Source organism: Diaporthe batatas, assembly GCF_019321695.1.
Source record: "Diaporthe batatas strain CRI 302-4 chromosome Unknown Contig00016, whole genome shotgun sequence".
NCBI lineage: Eukaryota > Fungi > Ascomycota > Sordariomycetes > Diaporthales > Diaporthaceae > Diaporthe > Diaporthe batatas.
The window spans coordinates 1,108,349-1,123,006 of NW_025408563.1; the positions used below are offsets into that span (position 1 = coordinate 1,108,349).

The 14,658-nt window shown below is 55.7% G+C and overlaps 3 protein-coding genes across 3 annotated transcripts; 1 reads left to right on the top strand and 2 right to left on the bottom strand.

Moving 5' to 3' along the window:
* Window positions 1-825: 825 nt before the first annotated feature.
* Window positions 826-5,177, top strand: KVR01_011739 (uncharacterized protein). Its single transcript, XM_044791853.1, has 2 exons — window positions 826-4,362; window positions 4,498-5,177. The coding sequence occupies exons 1-2, from the start codon at window positions 3,614-3,616 to the stop codon at window positions 4,613-4,615; spliced, it is 867 nt and encodes a 288-aa protein (XP_044639448.1). The 5' UTR covers window positions 826-3,613; the 3' UTR covers window positions 4,616-5,177.
* Window positions 5,178-7,570: 2,393 nt separating this feature from the next.
* Window positions 7,571-9,299, bottom strand: KVR01_011510 (uncharacterized protein). Its single transcript, XM_044782933.1, has 4 exons — window positions 8,953-9,299; window positions 8,837-8,886; window positions 8,051-8,768; window positions 7,571-7,991 (listed from the first exon to the last, which is right to left on the bottom strand). Exons 1-4 carry the CDS (start codon window positions 9,137-9,139, stop codon window positions 7,897-7,899), a joined length of 1,050 nt encoding a protein of 349 aa, XP_044639219.1. The 5' UTR covers window positions 9,140-9,299; the 3' UTR covers window positions 7,571-7,896.
* A 1,177-nt stretch (window positions 9,300-10,476) lies between these two features.
* KVR01_011706 (uncharacterized protein) lies at window positions 10,477-13,984 on the bottom strand (the record flags this gene model as incomplete). Its single annotated transcript, XM_044793145.1, has 5 exons — window positions 13,619-13,984; window positions 12,545-13,448; window positions 11,386-12,480; window positions 10,667-11,261; window positions 10,477-10,533 (listed from the first exon to the last, which is right to left on the bottom strand). Exons 1-5 carry the CDS (start codon window positions 13,893-13,895, stop codon window positions 10,477-10,479), a joined length of 2,928 nt encoding a protein of 975 aa, XP_044639415.1. The 5' UTR covers window positions 13,896-13,984.
* Between the last annotated feature and the right edge of the window lie 674 nt (window positions 13,985-14,658).

Here is a 14,658-nt window from a genome sequence, read left to right on the forward strand (position 1 = left end):
AGCCATTGCAGGTCGTGGTTTATGCCGATGAGGCTACTGGCCTCTCTTCCTTGCCCGCCGTTCCCTACACTATGTAGCTGACTAGATAGATACCTTGTCCCATGCTCCTCTGCCCGCCCGGCACACTGTACGTTTACGAGGAGGGGAGGAAAAGGTGGCGTGCCGGATCGACGGCTCTTCACGAGATAGATAAGACAAAGCAGGCAAGGCAAGAAGGCAAGGCAAGATAACTGTAGGCCCGGCGCGCGGGACAGGGGCCCACGGGGGCTGGGGCTGGGCTGGGGGCTTTTTCGTACCCGGGCGGCCGAGACATTGCTCGACGAGACACGGGGGCCCAGTCAAAACGTCGAGGAGGGCTGAAGGGCTCACTTCTCGTGTAAACCACACGGCACGAGGGGCGCTGGAATGTCCCCGCTAGAGGATGGATGAGGGGGGGGCAGGGGGGATGAGCGTTGTTCCACCTCTAGGTGTCTCTCCCCCAGCGCGCGGGGGCGGGGTCTGCCTCACCCGTCTGCCAGGTTTCCGGGCCCCCAAGCTCGCCACGCGGGATGGGGGAGGGCGAGGCGTTTTCTTTTTCTTTTTTTTTTTTTTTCTTTTTTTGGCTTTGGCCCGGAACGGCTTTTGACAGGTATACGTGGGCCGCCGGGCTGGCCTGGCGGGCTGACGGGCTGACGGGCGGGCACAATCAAGCAATGGGCAAGGAGGAGGAGGAGGGGGAGGGAGGGGGGACGTTGTTGCTTGCTTGAGGCCTATTGATCATGTCATGAGCTGAGGCTGCGCCCCCTCCAGTCGCAGCCGGTCGGTCGGTCGGCCGGTTGGGGGTTGCTGTTGCTTCTTTTTGGGGTGGTGGGAAGGGGCTGGACGGCGAGGGGTGACTTGACCAACTGACAGACAGACAGACAGACAGGGCAGGGTCCGGTAGGCTTTTCTGTCCTGCAACGACGTGCATGAACCACCGGGGTGCCGCACGGAACTGGGACTGGGGGAGGAGCAGGCAGCGCTGCAGCAGCCAGGCAAGAGAGATGGATGGGCATGTCGGCATGGTCGTGACAGGCCAGGGCAGGGCAGGGCAGGGCCAGGGCCAGGGCCAATGCAGTGAGTGAGTGAGTGAGTGAGTGGCAAGCCCGCGCCGCCGTGGGAGAGCTGCCGTTTATTTCCCAACTAAGTCCCGGCTGCACGTCCAATCCACGCCGGAAGGCAAATGGCAAAAGGCAAAAAGGCATGATCAACTTGACGGATCATGCGCGAACATGCCCGTCCATGCTGCTGCCCACGCAGCCCGGCATCTCGGTAGTGGGGAGAGAAAGGCGACATTGGCCGTCGTCCGTGCCGCGTGTGGGTGGGATTTGAGACCCCCGAGTCCTCGTCTTGCCCGTCTGCCCGTCTCTTGGCCCCCTCGTGTGCGCTCGCCCTCGTGCCGAAAGCAGCAGGTTGAGCGAGCACGAGAAAAAGGCAGCAGGCGCAACAAAAAGCAGGGGCTCGGGCACGGAACCATGGGGAAGGGGGAGCCGCTGGTTTATTACCCTGCCTTGCCTTACATTGCCTTACATTGCCTCGCCTCGCCTCGCCCACCCGCGCTGCTGTGGATGACGGGAAGCAGGAGGAAGGGAAAAACGTGTTGGGCTGGGATGGCGGGCGCGGGCTGGAGGCGCAACCGAGTTGCTTGCTTGCTTGCTTGATTGCTTGCTGCCCGCTTGTGCTGCCGCTGCCGCTGCTTCTGCTGCGTCTGCTCGAGGCCCAGTCCCGGCCAGCAGTGCAGTGCCATGCCATGCCATGCCATGCCCGGTATGTCTGTTTCTGCGATCATCACTTGTCGGATCAGACAGCCTTGAATACGACAGCAGCGTGCGTGCGCAGGTGCAGCGGCGCGGCAACAATGCGCACCCCCTCGAAACAACCTCCCACATATGCACATCCCTCCCACTTCCCTTCTCTCTGAGTTGCCTTCCCGCTGTGCATGACGCCGCCTCCGGGAGGGGTGCGGGAGATCAGTCTGGGCTGGGACGGGACGAGGGGTCGGCCTGCAACCAGAATCGTGGAACAGGACCACACTGACGCTGTGGTATGATCGGGAGTATCCCCCTCCTTGGCCCTCTTGGTGGCCCTGGCAGCCTGGGGGGGGTATACACAATACAATAGCAAGCAGTAGCAGTGGTGGCTCTGGAGGGTGCAGTGCACTGCACCCCCTCCCCTCGCCCCTGGACCCTGTCTTGTGTGATGCCGATGGACCCATCCTATCCGGTGTGATTGATGTGTTCTGGTCCAGCCTGGCGAGCCCGGTCGTGTCTGGTCTGATGTTGTTGGGAAACCTTGGTGGATTAACCAACTTCCACCGCGGGCTGCTGGGCCTCACTGAGCCCGCAACTGCCGTCGTGCTCCCAGCCAGGGCAGAGCAGAGGCACCACCACACGACAAACACATACGGGTGGATGTATGATTGACGGTGCAGCATGCTGGACGACCGAACCTTGAGGGCGGGTGTGTAATCAGATGGAGATGCGGGTTCGCAGATATGCTTCTGGGCAGTCCCGGGTTCCTGGGTTCTTTGGCCTGCTCTGCCTTGCCACTGCCTGCTGCTGCTGCTGCTGGTGTTGGTGGGTCCCTCCAACCAACCATCCATCGACTCATCCGCCCATCCCTCTTGTCCTCAGTTAGACAAGCCGGGCCCCATTTTCATCAATCGGACTCAGGTGGACTCAGGCCTAGGCTCATGTTCCGGCTCTGAGCCAGGGAAAAGCAAAGCAAAGAAACCTGCTGGCTTGTGACTGAGACATCCCGTGGTGGCCTGAGTGCTTGTGTGCCCTGCTGTGCTGTGATGTGCTGCGATGTGCTGCTGGCAGGCTGTACGGGGTAGGGCCCCCCCCCAAGCCCCAGTTCGCAGCCCCAGCCTGCCAGCACACACCCCAAGCCATGTCGATGTCAACTGTGCATATGCCTTGCAGGGCGTGTTTCGACGCCGTGATCATCGGCAAGCGATGCTACACAAGACGGAGAGGCCTGAGCTTCTTTTCTGAGTCTGCCCTCTCAAGCTCGGTCTGGAAGCGGAATAGAACCATAAAAAAAAAGTGGTGACAGTTTGCGACGGGGATCCGTGTGAAATAGAGGGGGGTTTCCGTTTCATTTCGGACGGCTTGCCGAGAGGGAGGCATAACTCGACCGCACGAACGAAGGACCTCCCCTGCTCATGAGGCTGGCGATGTTGCACTCATTACGAGTCGTGGTGGGAGAATATATTTGTCAGCATGAAATATGAGGCCGATGAGTTGTGAGTGATTGAGGAAAATGAGTGAGTGAGTGAGTGAGAATGATGGCGGTCGTGAGAGTGAGTGAGTGAGTGAGTGACTGAGCAGTGAGATTAGATGAGTGAGATTTGCTCATGTGATTTCGCGACGCGGGACGGCGGCGCGGGAGATGGCCCCTCGAAAGCGGCGCCACTAGGACGCGCGGGAAGGAAGCGGCGTGGCGTCACCATAGCAGCCAACAACAAAGGCGAGCCTGAGGCCATTGACATCTCGAGATCCCAACCATCTTGCCTGTGCGAACGACTTGAACGCTCCATGCCATGAGATCGGAGCGACCGTGATCAGAGAGCACCATCTACGCAAACAAAACAATGCCACCCCCGCCGAAGCCAACCCTCCCCAAGGCAGCCGAGCCCAAGCACGGCCGCAACTTCGACCCGTGGAACTCGGTGGCCCTGGGCCACCAGCGCGCCGAGACCAGAGGCCCCCAGGGCTGGAGGGAGAACCGCACCTGGAAGCTGCAGAACCAGCTCCAGGCCGGCCACTCGGGCGGCCCCCGGCTGTCCGACCGCGTGGGCGCCGGCTCCGAGGACTATGACGAGCAGCTGGGGGTCCTCATCCCCAAGGAGGTCAGGGCGAGGGCCGCCAACAGCGTCGTGGACATGCTGAGGAAGCCTGGGACCATGAACCAGGGGAGCAGCAGCAGCAGCAGCAGCCGGGGAGTGAAGGATGGGGACACCAGCATGACGGCGGGAGAGAAGCCCCCAACGTCTCCACGACACCAAGATGTTGTCCCTATGGGCCAACCCCCTATGGAGCACGAGGCATCGGCAAAGACAGAGGGTCCAAGCAGCAGCAGCAGGAAGATATTCGATGGCCTCTGCATCTACGTCAACGGGAGCACGCACCCACACATCTCAGACCACAAGCTCAGGCACCTCCTCGCCCAGAACGGCGCGCGCATGTCGATACACCTCGGGAGGAGGCAGGTCACCCACGTCATCCTGGGCAAGCCCTCGGGGCCCAACACCGGCGCGGGCGGCGGGCTGGCCGGCGGGAAGCTGGAGAAGGAGATACGCCGGGTCGGGGGCTGCGGCGTGAAATACGTGGGTGTCGAGTGGTAAGTCTTGTCTGCTGGTTGTGAACTCCATCCACCCCTTGTGTTTGATATTGGGGATGGTTCCCCATTGTACCTGTCCCCTGAGCCATGGCCTATTCTCACGCCCGAGACAAAAGTCCTAACAGAAGAAAGTAGGGTCCTCGAGAGCGTCAAGGCCGGCCGCCGCCTGCCCGAGGCGCGGTTTGCAAACCTCAAGGTCGCCCCCAGGAAACAGCCCAGTGTCTACGGCGCCTTCTCCAAGGCGGCGCCATGAAGATGACGGGGCCACCGGCGCATCACGAGAAGGTGCCCAGCCAGCCAGCCAGAAGGACAGCCACTTTCGGGTGGAGATGCCTTCTCGGCGGTGTAAAGCAAAGAAATGTTTGCTGCGGGGGAGGCGTCCCCGACGATGATGTTGTCATCTACGGGGGGGGGCCTCTGTGTACCGTGACAGGCTGTGCGTGGGTAGGTGTGTGGAAGGAATCCTGTCTATCTGATAAAAGGGCAGATATGTAGGTCCCCCAGGGCTGCTCCCCGCTGGTGTCAGGGACACAGCATGATGCATACATACGTACATACATACATATTCTGGACCGTGGTGTACGTATAGACGGGAGAAAGGGGGCAGGCCGCATGGACGCACTCTCTCGCATCGCATGCGCATCGCATACCAGCTTCTTGTTCACGGGGAACGGTCGGACGGGTCACCGGTGGCGTTTTGGGACACGGGCTCTTGCATGGAAGGAAGGACGGAGGCATGGAATGATTTCTTGTGGCATGGTCGGTCCCCTGTGTGCTTTTGGGCCAGGAAGAAAATAACTGGCGTTGTGGTCCGGCTGAAGGCTACCGACTCGTTTGCTTTTGGAATATTGAGTATCTTCTAGATGATATGACTGACCCTTTGGTTCTCCTACCCGCATTGGTCAAGGTAAAGCAGTAGTTATCCCCACGCCAGGGAGATACACGCATAAACACTCATACTGGACTTTTCCACGGGAATCTCGGCTTCATCGATGATTGCGCACCCCGAGTGACAAGCCACGAATGTAGATACAGTACATACATACTGTCCTCGACGATTGAACGGAGAGTGTCACCATTTTCAAACAACTCAATTGGCAACTGACCACCACCACTCTACTCTGGTGACCAGCCCTGACGCCGCGCTCGAAGCCGTGCAAGCTACTCCTCCTCAACTCCCACCCTCCACCCCCTCCGCCCGTCCAGCCATGATCTCCCGACTTTGCCTCCCGGGTCGCACGGATAGATTAACGGGTCTCACCCAGTCCAACTCGCCCAACCCACTGTCGCACACCCCCCCGTACGACCATGTGTCCCCCCAACCACTCCCTCCCCTCCCCTCCTCCCAAAGGGTCCCACCCCCGGGCTGCAGGAAAAAAGTGCATCAGGCAGTGCTGACACCTACTTGCCCCCCTTGACCGGACGATATCAATCCCTTCTTGCATACGTCCGCAAGCAGAGATACTTGTCAAATGGTGTTTCACGCGTCCAGATTGAGGAACAACCACACGTCCCCCGAGGCCACACCGTATACACACACACATACCCCAGCTGAGCTTTGCGCAGAGGGCATAGCCGACCCTACACCAGCCAGGCAGGCCCCTTGGCCCCCCCCCCCCCATCCCATGCTTAGTCCCACCACCACCAACGGCCACCGGGGAAGGCTGGGCTGGGGCTAGCAAGGGCTCTGGGCCCGGGGCGGGCGAATGCTGTCCCACCAGAGCACACAGCAGCAGCAACAACAACAACAACAATCACGACGACGAAGACCGTGTGCACGACGAGAGAAGGGCGCAGAGGGCGCTGTGAGGGTTTCCCAGCGGGCCCCGTCCTTGTTTCGAGTACAGCATCCCTTGGGCCCCCTCGCTCCCTGCTGCGCCCGGCTCGTGCGTGCGTTGCGTCTCCAGCGCTGGGGGACGGCGGGACCTGCGACCTCCCGTCGCACGGGAGGGGAGCACAGCTCGAAACCCGACGGCGTGTAACCAGCTGGGGCGAAGACAGTAGAGGATGGGAGGGGTGGAGGGAACTCTTGAGATGGGGTAAGTTGAAAGTGGGGAGGAGATCTAACTCTCTCTCTCCCTCTCTCTCTGTGTGTGTGTGTGTGTGTGTCTCGCATATCCGTCCACAACACCGGCGCGATGGGGGTGGCCAACTCCAATTGATGGGAGTGGAAACGGTTCACTTTCAAATCGGAAGAGGAATTGTTTACCGGTACTTACTGAGTACTGGGAAAACAGGTACACATCACCCTCGCCCACGCCCACGCCCACGCCCACGCCCGCGCCCACACACGCATCTTTTCAGGCCAGTAACCGTACCACAACACAGACACTGGACGGTGATGGGTAGACTAGCGCTGTGCCAGTCTCCATCCCAAGTTTGGGTTGGGTTTGGGCTTGATCGAGTCTAAGCAGCGAGTAATCGGTACCTGTGTATCAGTGTGCGCCTCGGGAAGGCCCAACATCTGTGTCTCCTCCCTCCGCGACTTCAGACGGCTGCTACCGCGCCAGACGCAGATACGAGGGCTGTGCGTGTGGGTGTGTGGATGTGTGTGCTCCAGGGCCTAGCTCGGAAGGCAGGGCTAGAAGCCAACGACCCCCCCTCCCCCACCACCACCCTTATATGTGTGTCGAGTATTCCGGTGCGGTCCCATCGCTGAGGTTCCCTCAACCATACCCGCGTAGCAGTAGTGGTAGTAGAATATCGTACGTTGTCGGTACCGGCCTGATATTAGAAAGACCAATCTAGCCCCAAGAGAAGAAGACAGCAAAAAGTCCCGATCAGCTGAACATGGCATGGCGTGATGCTGTCGTGGCCGTGTTGCTTTGTTTTTGTTTGCTTGCCTCTTGCATTGCGTGGAACCAAGGGCCGGGCCTGGGCCCCAAAAGGTCAACGGTGATCGTCACGGGGCAGCCCAGGCTCGCATGTGACAGTCGCAAGGAGGACAGCTCAGCGAGGGGAGCCTCGCTCGCTCCCGCGAAACTTGCAGGCGGGCCTGCGAGATCCAGCATGTCGTAGAGCCCTAGATCTGGCATTGCGTTTCGGCTGCCTTAGAGCCAACCGGATTTTCTGTCAGTTCGGCGCGGCCCCTTATCCTGCACCGCATAAGGGTGCTGTGGGTGATAGCAGAGAGACGTGGCTCGGGTCGAGAGATCAGCGGTTCCCTGTCATGAACATAGTGCTGTCTACTGTACCCTCATTGGGTGTGGTTTTCTCGGCCAGCTTTTCTGGGTCCCGTGAAAATTGCAAATATATTGCTACAAGTTAGTGACGGCAAGGCTTGTGAACGTATGGCTGAGAGTTGTTGACGACCTCGTACTGCTGCTACCGACAGCAGCTGGGATCACATCACCGCAGAGAACTGCGCATGTTTGGCTGCACGAACCGCGACGAGAGGTATATTCACCCGAGAAGGCTTCCTAAAACTATGCAATGAGCTCAGAAGACACGAGAAATTCTTGGTTGTCGGCCAAACACCTGAAAACGCCGTAACACCTCCCCGTCGACCTCAACGAGGACAAGGCGATATCGACCTCAGTGGTCCTTCAGCCACTTCAGCATCTGGTCAAAAGCTGTGCCCTGCGCGGTCTTGATGGTGGCATCTTCGTAGTCCCCGACAACAGCGAATCCTTCGTAAATAGGTCAGCGTCTGTGTTGGCTCCGTGTGTTCGCAAACCATAAGACTTACCATGTGGGACCCCGGGGTAGACCTGGACCTCGTGATCAACATTGGCCTTTGACATGGCGTCCTCGCCCGCCGTGCGTACATCATCCGGGAAGAGAGGATCATTCTCAACACACACAAAGCTAAGAGGAGCCTTGAGCCCCTCAAAGTCATCCCGTGCCACCAGCGTCGCATGCGCCAGCGCGCCAGCCTTGATATACGGCCCGGTAGTCTTGGGCCCAGCCTCCTCATCCGCAGGCTTCTGCGCACCACCCAGCAGCCCGGCGCCACCAGCCTGCTCCTTTCTCTCCGCAGCCAGGAGCAGGACATAGCGCCCGCCGAAGCAGTATCCCGCCGCGTAGACCCCGCCGCCGTTGCTGACAGCGTCGGCGAACTCGTCCTTGGCGCCGTCGATGACCTTGTGCAGGATGGGCAGGACCTTCTCCTCGGTGTGGCGGGCCAGCCACATGTCGATCATGAAGCTCTTGACGCCCTCGACGGCCTTGATCTTGAAGTTGTCGAGGAACGAGCCGCCCTGCGTGGCTTGCTCCTCGTCGACCGTGGCCGAGTTGGGCGCGACGTCGCCCTCGAACAGGTCGGGCATCACCACCACGAAGCCCTCGCTCGCGAACCTGTCGGCCTGGATCTGGTTGTTGGTCGACTTCAGGCCAGTCCCGCCGGTCAGGAGGAGGAGAAGGCGGGCGGGTGCGTGTGGGTAGTCGGACGGCTTGGAGATGTAGGCCTACGGGTGGGTTGTCTGTCAGCACAAGTTGTTTGTCGCTGAGGGACGGTCCAGGTAAGGCGACTCACGTCAACGTCGTTCAGCTTCCTGATCTCTCCTGTTGGGCCTGGGCCGCTGGCTGGTGGCATCCCACGTTAGCTTTCGGGAGTTGGTAGGGCTTCTACCGGCATTGAGGATGACGAACGGGTGGGCCTGTCTGTCACGCAGTCATCGCACATCTTAGGTTGGGATGCCGACTCCTCTGTAGGAGCTGCGGTGGTGGTGGAAGGGGCGGCAGCAGCCGACGTCTCGGTGGTAGCATCTTTCTGGACATCTTCCTGGGCATCGCTCTCAGGTGCCTTGGTGGCCAGCTCCGGATCTGTGCTCGTCATGGTCGTCGTCGGTGGTTTTGTAAGTGCCTAGTAAAGGAGGGGTTCGAATGATCGACGTGTCCCTTCGTAAACAATGGAAGCGGGTTCTGGCCAGGTGGGAAGCTCCTAGGAATGGGATAATGGTGAGACACTGCTTGGCGAGACTAGACGTCGTGACCACGACCCTTACCTGCCTGCGACCCCTCGCTGCCAAGTACGTCACCCCAAGCTCCACGCTGCTGGCAGACGAGGGGTCGCACCTGGTCCACCAGGGTTAAACCCTTCCATGCACAAACATCAGAGCGACATGTCCAGCCTGAGGTGAAGAATAAGAGACAGAGAGGCCAACTTGATTTCACATGAAGCAAAATCAGTACAGGATTTCCTAGTTTATTGAAAGATTCGTATTCTAGTTTTACCAGTGTTATCGTAATTCTGTTGTTTTGGAATGCTGGGTCTTTGAACGTTTACTACCTACTGTATCTAAGTATGAAGGCGACCTGTGTGGCTTCGGACGCACACGAAAAAGAAAAAACGAGATTAGTTATTTCAAGATACCTCAGGTCTTGAGAAAGGGACTATTTAGGTAGAAAATTCGACCCAGATGTAATATCGGAAAGCTTTACAAAATGCTTGCTCCATATCCAGCCCGGCTCCGCATTGGAATCGTTCTGTCTCAGAGCCAGCCAAAGTTCGCCCTGCTCAGAGATGACGTCGAAAGTCTGCAACCAAAACTGTCAGTCAGGGCGTAGCCAGAGGTTCGGCAAGCTTGCACGGGACATACTTCTTTCTCTGAGTAAAACAGATAAGGGTATCCTCCTTCATGCTCTGTGTTTTCCAGGTTGAACTCGGTCAATGATACAGCTGACCAAAGCGCGGATAATCCTGGCTCATTTTTGTGTTCGCTTTGGGCCGCTTCGGTCAGTTCCCCTGATTCGGTGCCGTGGTCCATTGCCAGGCGCCCGTGGGGGCTTCGCCAACCTGGGGAACTCGGTGCTCTAAGTTCTGTAGTAGTCTCTCCGGTGGGTGAATCTCTACTTGGTAGCTGCGAGGATCCAACTAGTCCTATTCCTCCAGCTGGATGATCCACAGATATGAACCCACGGCGGAAATCGGTCACGATATCTGCCCACTCAGGCACGTCTGTTCTCGCAGTGAGGAGTTGCATGGTGGATGTACATGCTGCAGACCACCGCACTTGCTCCGAGGTAAGCCCGTCGATAACAAGAGACATTATTCTTGATGTCTCGTTGTGTAATATGGGAAGTTCTTTGCGAAGAACAGATTCATTGGCCTCAAACTCCCCATAGCTCAGGGCCAAATTTTCGGGCAGAGTATAGCCATTATTGATGATATCCTTACACCTCTGAAATTCCGCGCGTCGGATTTTGCGATGGAGGATGTGCGTCCACGATCTTGTACGTATTGAGACAAGTTCACGGATTGGAATATGCAGGCTCTCATAGATGCTGTCAGTCTAGCTGGAATGTTAGTTTGTTTTTCACTCATCACCTCAAGTGCTCTCCAGGGAACCTCTCGCTGACGTACATTTGACACTTGAATTTCCTGCAGATCCACAGGGGAGTGGAAGTATGCGGTTGAGAACCGAACCCATTTGCTCTGGGTCAGTTCATGTGCGGGCCTTGAACGGATCTTCATCAACTGCTCAATCTCCACAACGCAACGGTAGAAGCAGTCCCGAAACTCCTTGACGCTGTCATAGTAGTGCTCAAGCTCTTCAGATAGTACTTCCAGTCTCAGATGATCATTGTTGAACTCGTCGATGAGTTTTGTGAACTCTATGTCTTCTCGACCAATGTCCGTGAGAAGATCTGTATCGTCGTAGTATAGTATTGTCTTGGAAACGACATCCTTGCTTCCACTTTGTTCCGAGGGCAGCATATGCCCCAAATGAAGCACAGACTCTCGATGATATTCTGAAGCCAAAATTAAGGCTGCCATGGCCGGATCGTCGTTTGGTGTCTGTCGCGAAAGTGTATTCAGCCATGTTTGGTAATGCTCTCTCCAATGCTTTCCATTCACAAGTTCCTCCAACTGTTCGAACTGATTGTGCGGATGTTCACCACTAATTTCGTCCTGACTAAGTTGATCGCATTGCTTCATCAAGTCTTGGCTCTTCAAGCTGCGGAGGATAGCAGTCAGCAAAATCCTCTAATATCAATCGGCGGTGTCCTTCCGTCACTCTGGATGATTTGAAGATCGTGGAGAGGAATTTGTATGGTCTGTTGCAAGGTCTTTGCACTTACTTCTTCCGGGCACTCTTCCACATCGGTACGGCACTGACATGGATCTTGGCGTACTGGTGGTGCACAGGATCGATTCTTTTAAGGTTGTTCAAGAAGACCTCCCCAATCGATGCGGGCTGCGGCATGGCACGAAGGGATGCTGGTACGGACTGTCCAATGGAGACAGTTGCTATCAGGTCGTTTAGGAAAGCCTGATGCAAGTAAGCCAGATGATCCATATTGCTGTGAAGCTGTTCTAGGAGGACTTCATCAAGGGCGAGAGCATCCCATAGGGTCCGCCTATAGATCTTCGCGAGCACTTGTAGGACACGGACGAATTCCTTCTCTTCTAATATAAGCTGTTCCACAGTTGCCTTTCTATTAGGAATGGGCTGTTGAGATGATGTGTTGGTAACGTCTGCGAGACTTGCTCGCCGTCGGAAGGGTTCGAGGAGTTCGTCGTCAGCAATATTATAGTCCGGGGCCAAAAAATCTTGTAGTCCGACCTCGTCGTCTCGTTCGCATATGAAAGTCGAATCATTCTGCTTCTCATCATCATCTTTGTTTGACACGCCGATTCCGGCCTGAATCTTTTCCTCCCATGCATCCCAATCTGTCTTCCTCATGTCTGGCATCTCGTCCTCATCTTCATCCATGTTCTCTGCTTCTGAGCTGGATGCGGGCCCGTCGATGTGCCCACTGTGCGAAGTGTGGCTGATTTCGTGATCGTCAGAGCCATTGTTGGGCCAGGGTAGTGATCGCAGGGCAAATTGAATGAGATGCCGGGCAACGTGTGCTTCGGTATTTTCGGCCATGTCTTGGCAAAAGGGGCAATGCTCAATGACCGGTTTGATCGGATGACCGCTATTCTCGGCCAAGAAGGAAATTTCCTCATCACTGAATTGGCCAGCATGTGTCTCTCTCATATGGTCCTCCAGTGCACCTGGTGATTCGAAGAAAGATGGTTCGTGGGTCGTGGCAAAACAATGCCATCTCATGCGGTGCTGGAAGCGCATATGAGCTAACCACTCCCTGCTGGATGAGAATATCTCATATGGTGTATCACATTCGTCAAAGATACACACATAAGGATCTAGATCCTTTCTGACATGATCTCTACATAAATTCAGGTTAGTATCTTAGGCTGAAGCGTGATGGATCGCACAAATCTATTTCTTACCCCCAAACCCTTATATTCGATGCCTGGCTGGCTTGAAGAAGAAGACCGCAGTAGTCGCATATGAATTCTTTCCTTAATTTTGCTTTTGAAGGACGCGGTGGAAGCAGTACCCAGTCCGCCACATACAAGGAATTGGAAGTCGCCCTAGATACTTGAGATTGCGGAACGGCTTTGCGGATGATACTGACGTCTACGGTGGTGGCTGTGACCTTGGATGCATTCTGAGAGGCGGACATTACTGTATCCTTTGTTGGCCGTTGTAAGTCGAGTGGCATGACTTTCTTGGGGGTCGTGGTCTTCTGGGGGGCCGAGGAGAGATCCAAGTTATCCATGTACTGAGCCCCACGGTCCATAGTGACAGGCGCATAAACCCCTTCTCCCAGATTCCACGACTCGCGTCTGTCTCGCCGATAAAGGATACGTTTGTGGCGCATGATCATTGTCTGGACCAGACGCTCAGCCAGTCGATCCCCAACGCCTGCGGCGTGAGTAGTAATGTAGTGTTGGTACAAGTGTCTCAACCCATCCTGAAGTGACTGGGTAAGCTCGACAGATTTCTTGCCAGTCTCGTCTCGTACCATGAAATCATTGGCGCGTCTGTTTTGTCGGCCAAAGCTGGCCTTCCGTACCATGTTTGACAGTCGATGCAGCCAGTCGAGGCTCTCATGTATTGACTGCAATAATTCGGAATGGGACCAGCTCCCGAAAACGTTCCTTGTGTTGATCTCATTCCCTTGAGACTCGTCACCCAAACTTTGGTCAATTGGATGCGCAGCTTCGAGATGTCTTCGCATGTCGAAGGGCAACGTCAAGAATTGTTCACATTCTGGACAATTCTGTGGTACGTCATGCTCATATGTTGTGGTCTCGTCTCCAGAGATTGTATGCAAACTCATATTCAGTACTATAGCAAGAAATATCAGCAACGTAATGGCAGCCGACGACTGAATAATGTGATTTGAGTGTGGCCCGGGCTTTGCAATTGCACAGAATTTTACATGCGCTGGTGTCTTGCTCTGCTGGCTTCCACATCCCTGCGGAAATACATTACAAGGGAAGTATTATATACAGTACCTTGTTCCAGCCGTTCTTCGAGGGTGGCGAGTTGTCTCAAGAACATTTCAGCGATGTCGGGAATCTCTCGAAGACGAAAGTCCAATGACGCATGGACATTGGCGAAGACGCCAATATTTGATCCCCATAGCTTGAATCGTCCATACTCATCCTCCAGGGATCCTCGAATTGTCTCGTACGTGGCGGGGTGGGCATTCTCGTTGTCCATGATATGTGCAAAGATATCGAGGCATCGACTGGATGCCTTACGGATTGTGTCATATCCATGTTGTGTCATTCTGGCGTTTGTGTGCGCAAGAGTTTGCGTATGTGCAGGTGCCGATATGGTTTAAGGCAAAAGGTGATCTAGGACGACATGAGTATCAGATTGACAAAGGCCCGGAGCTCCAAGTCAGATGACCGCAACTCGAACCCCGCCTTGTACCCTACAATGAGTATGTCGCGCGGTCAGCGCTTCCGCTTTCGTGATTGGCTATGTTAACCGCGCTGCACTGGCAGTCTTGTGAGTCCCGAGCGCCAGCTTTTCTAACTGCTAGACAGTGCTTAAGAAATCATACGTAATGTAGCCCCTAGCTGAGGGAGCAGCGCTCTAATGGCGAGCTGGGCTCCTTTATGCGTGCTAAGATTGCCTGCCCTTTCGGCTTTCCTTCAGCCTACCACAGCTGGTTGGCACCAGTTCTCTGACTCTCACGCCCGATTTGGTCTGTGCTGTTATAATGAGATTGTGCTTAAGATTAATACAATTTTTAGGGCAAACGGAAATAGTACACATAATTATCCTCCTATATTAAGTTGATGTCTAAGGCACCTATAATGTCTAAGAAATGCAATAATAATAACATTTGAACACATGGATCCACGTAGGTTAGTGTGCTTTCCGGTGATGAATTCAGGGACAGGCCTTCGTAACTACTAGTAGTTCGTAAGGTATATGACACTATATGACGGCGCTATATATTGCATGATAGTAGCGAAACTACTCAAATTAATAGTTAAATATCTTTAGATGATTCCCTAAATCGGTCTATTTAGGCAGGCCA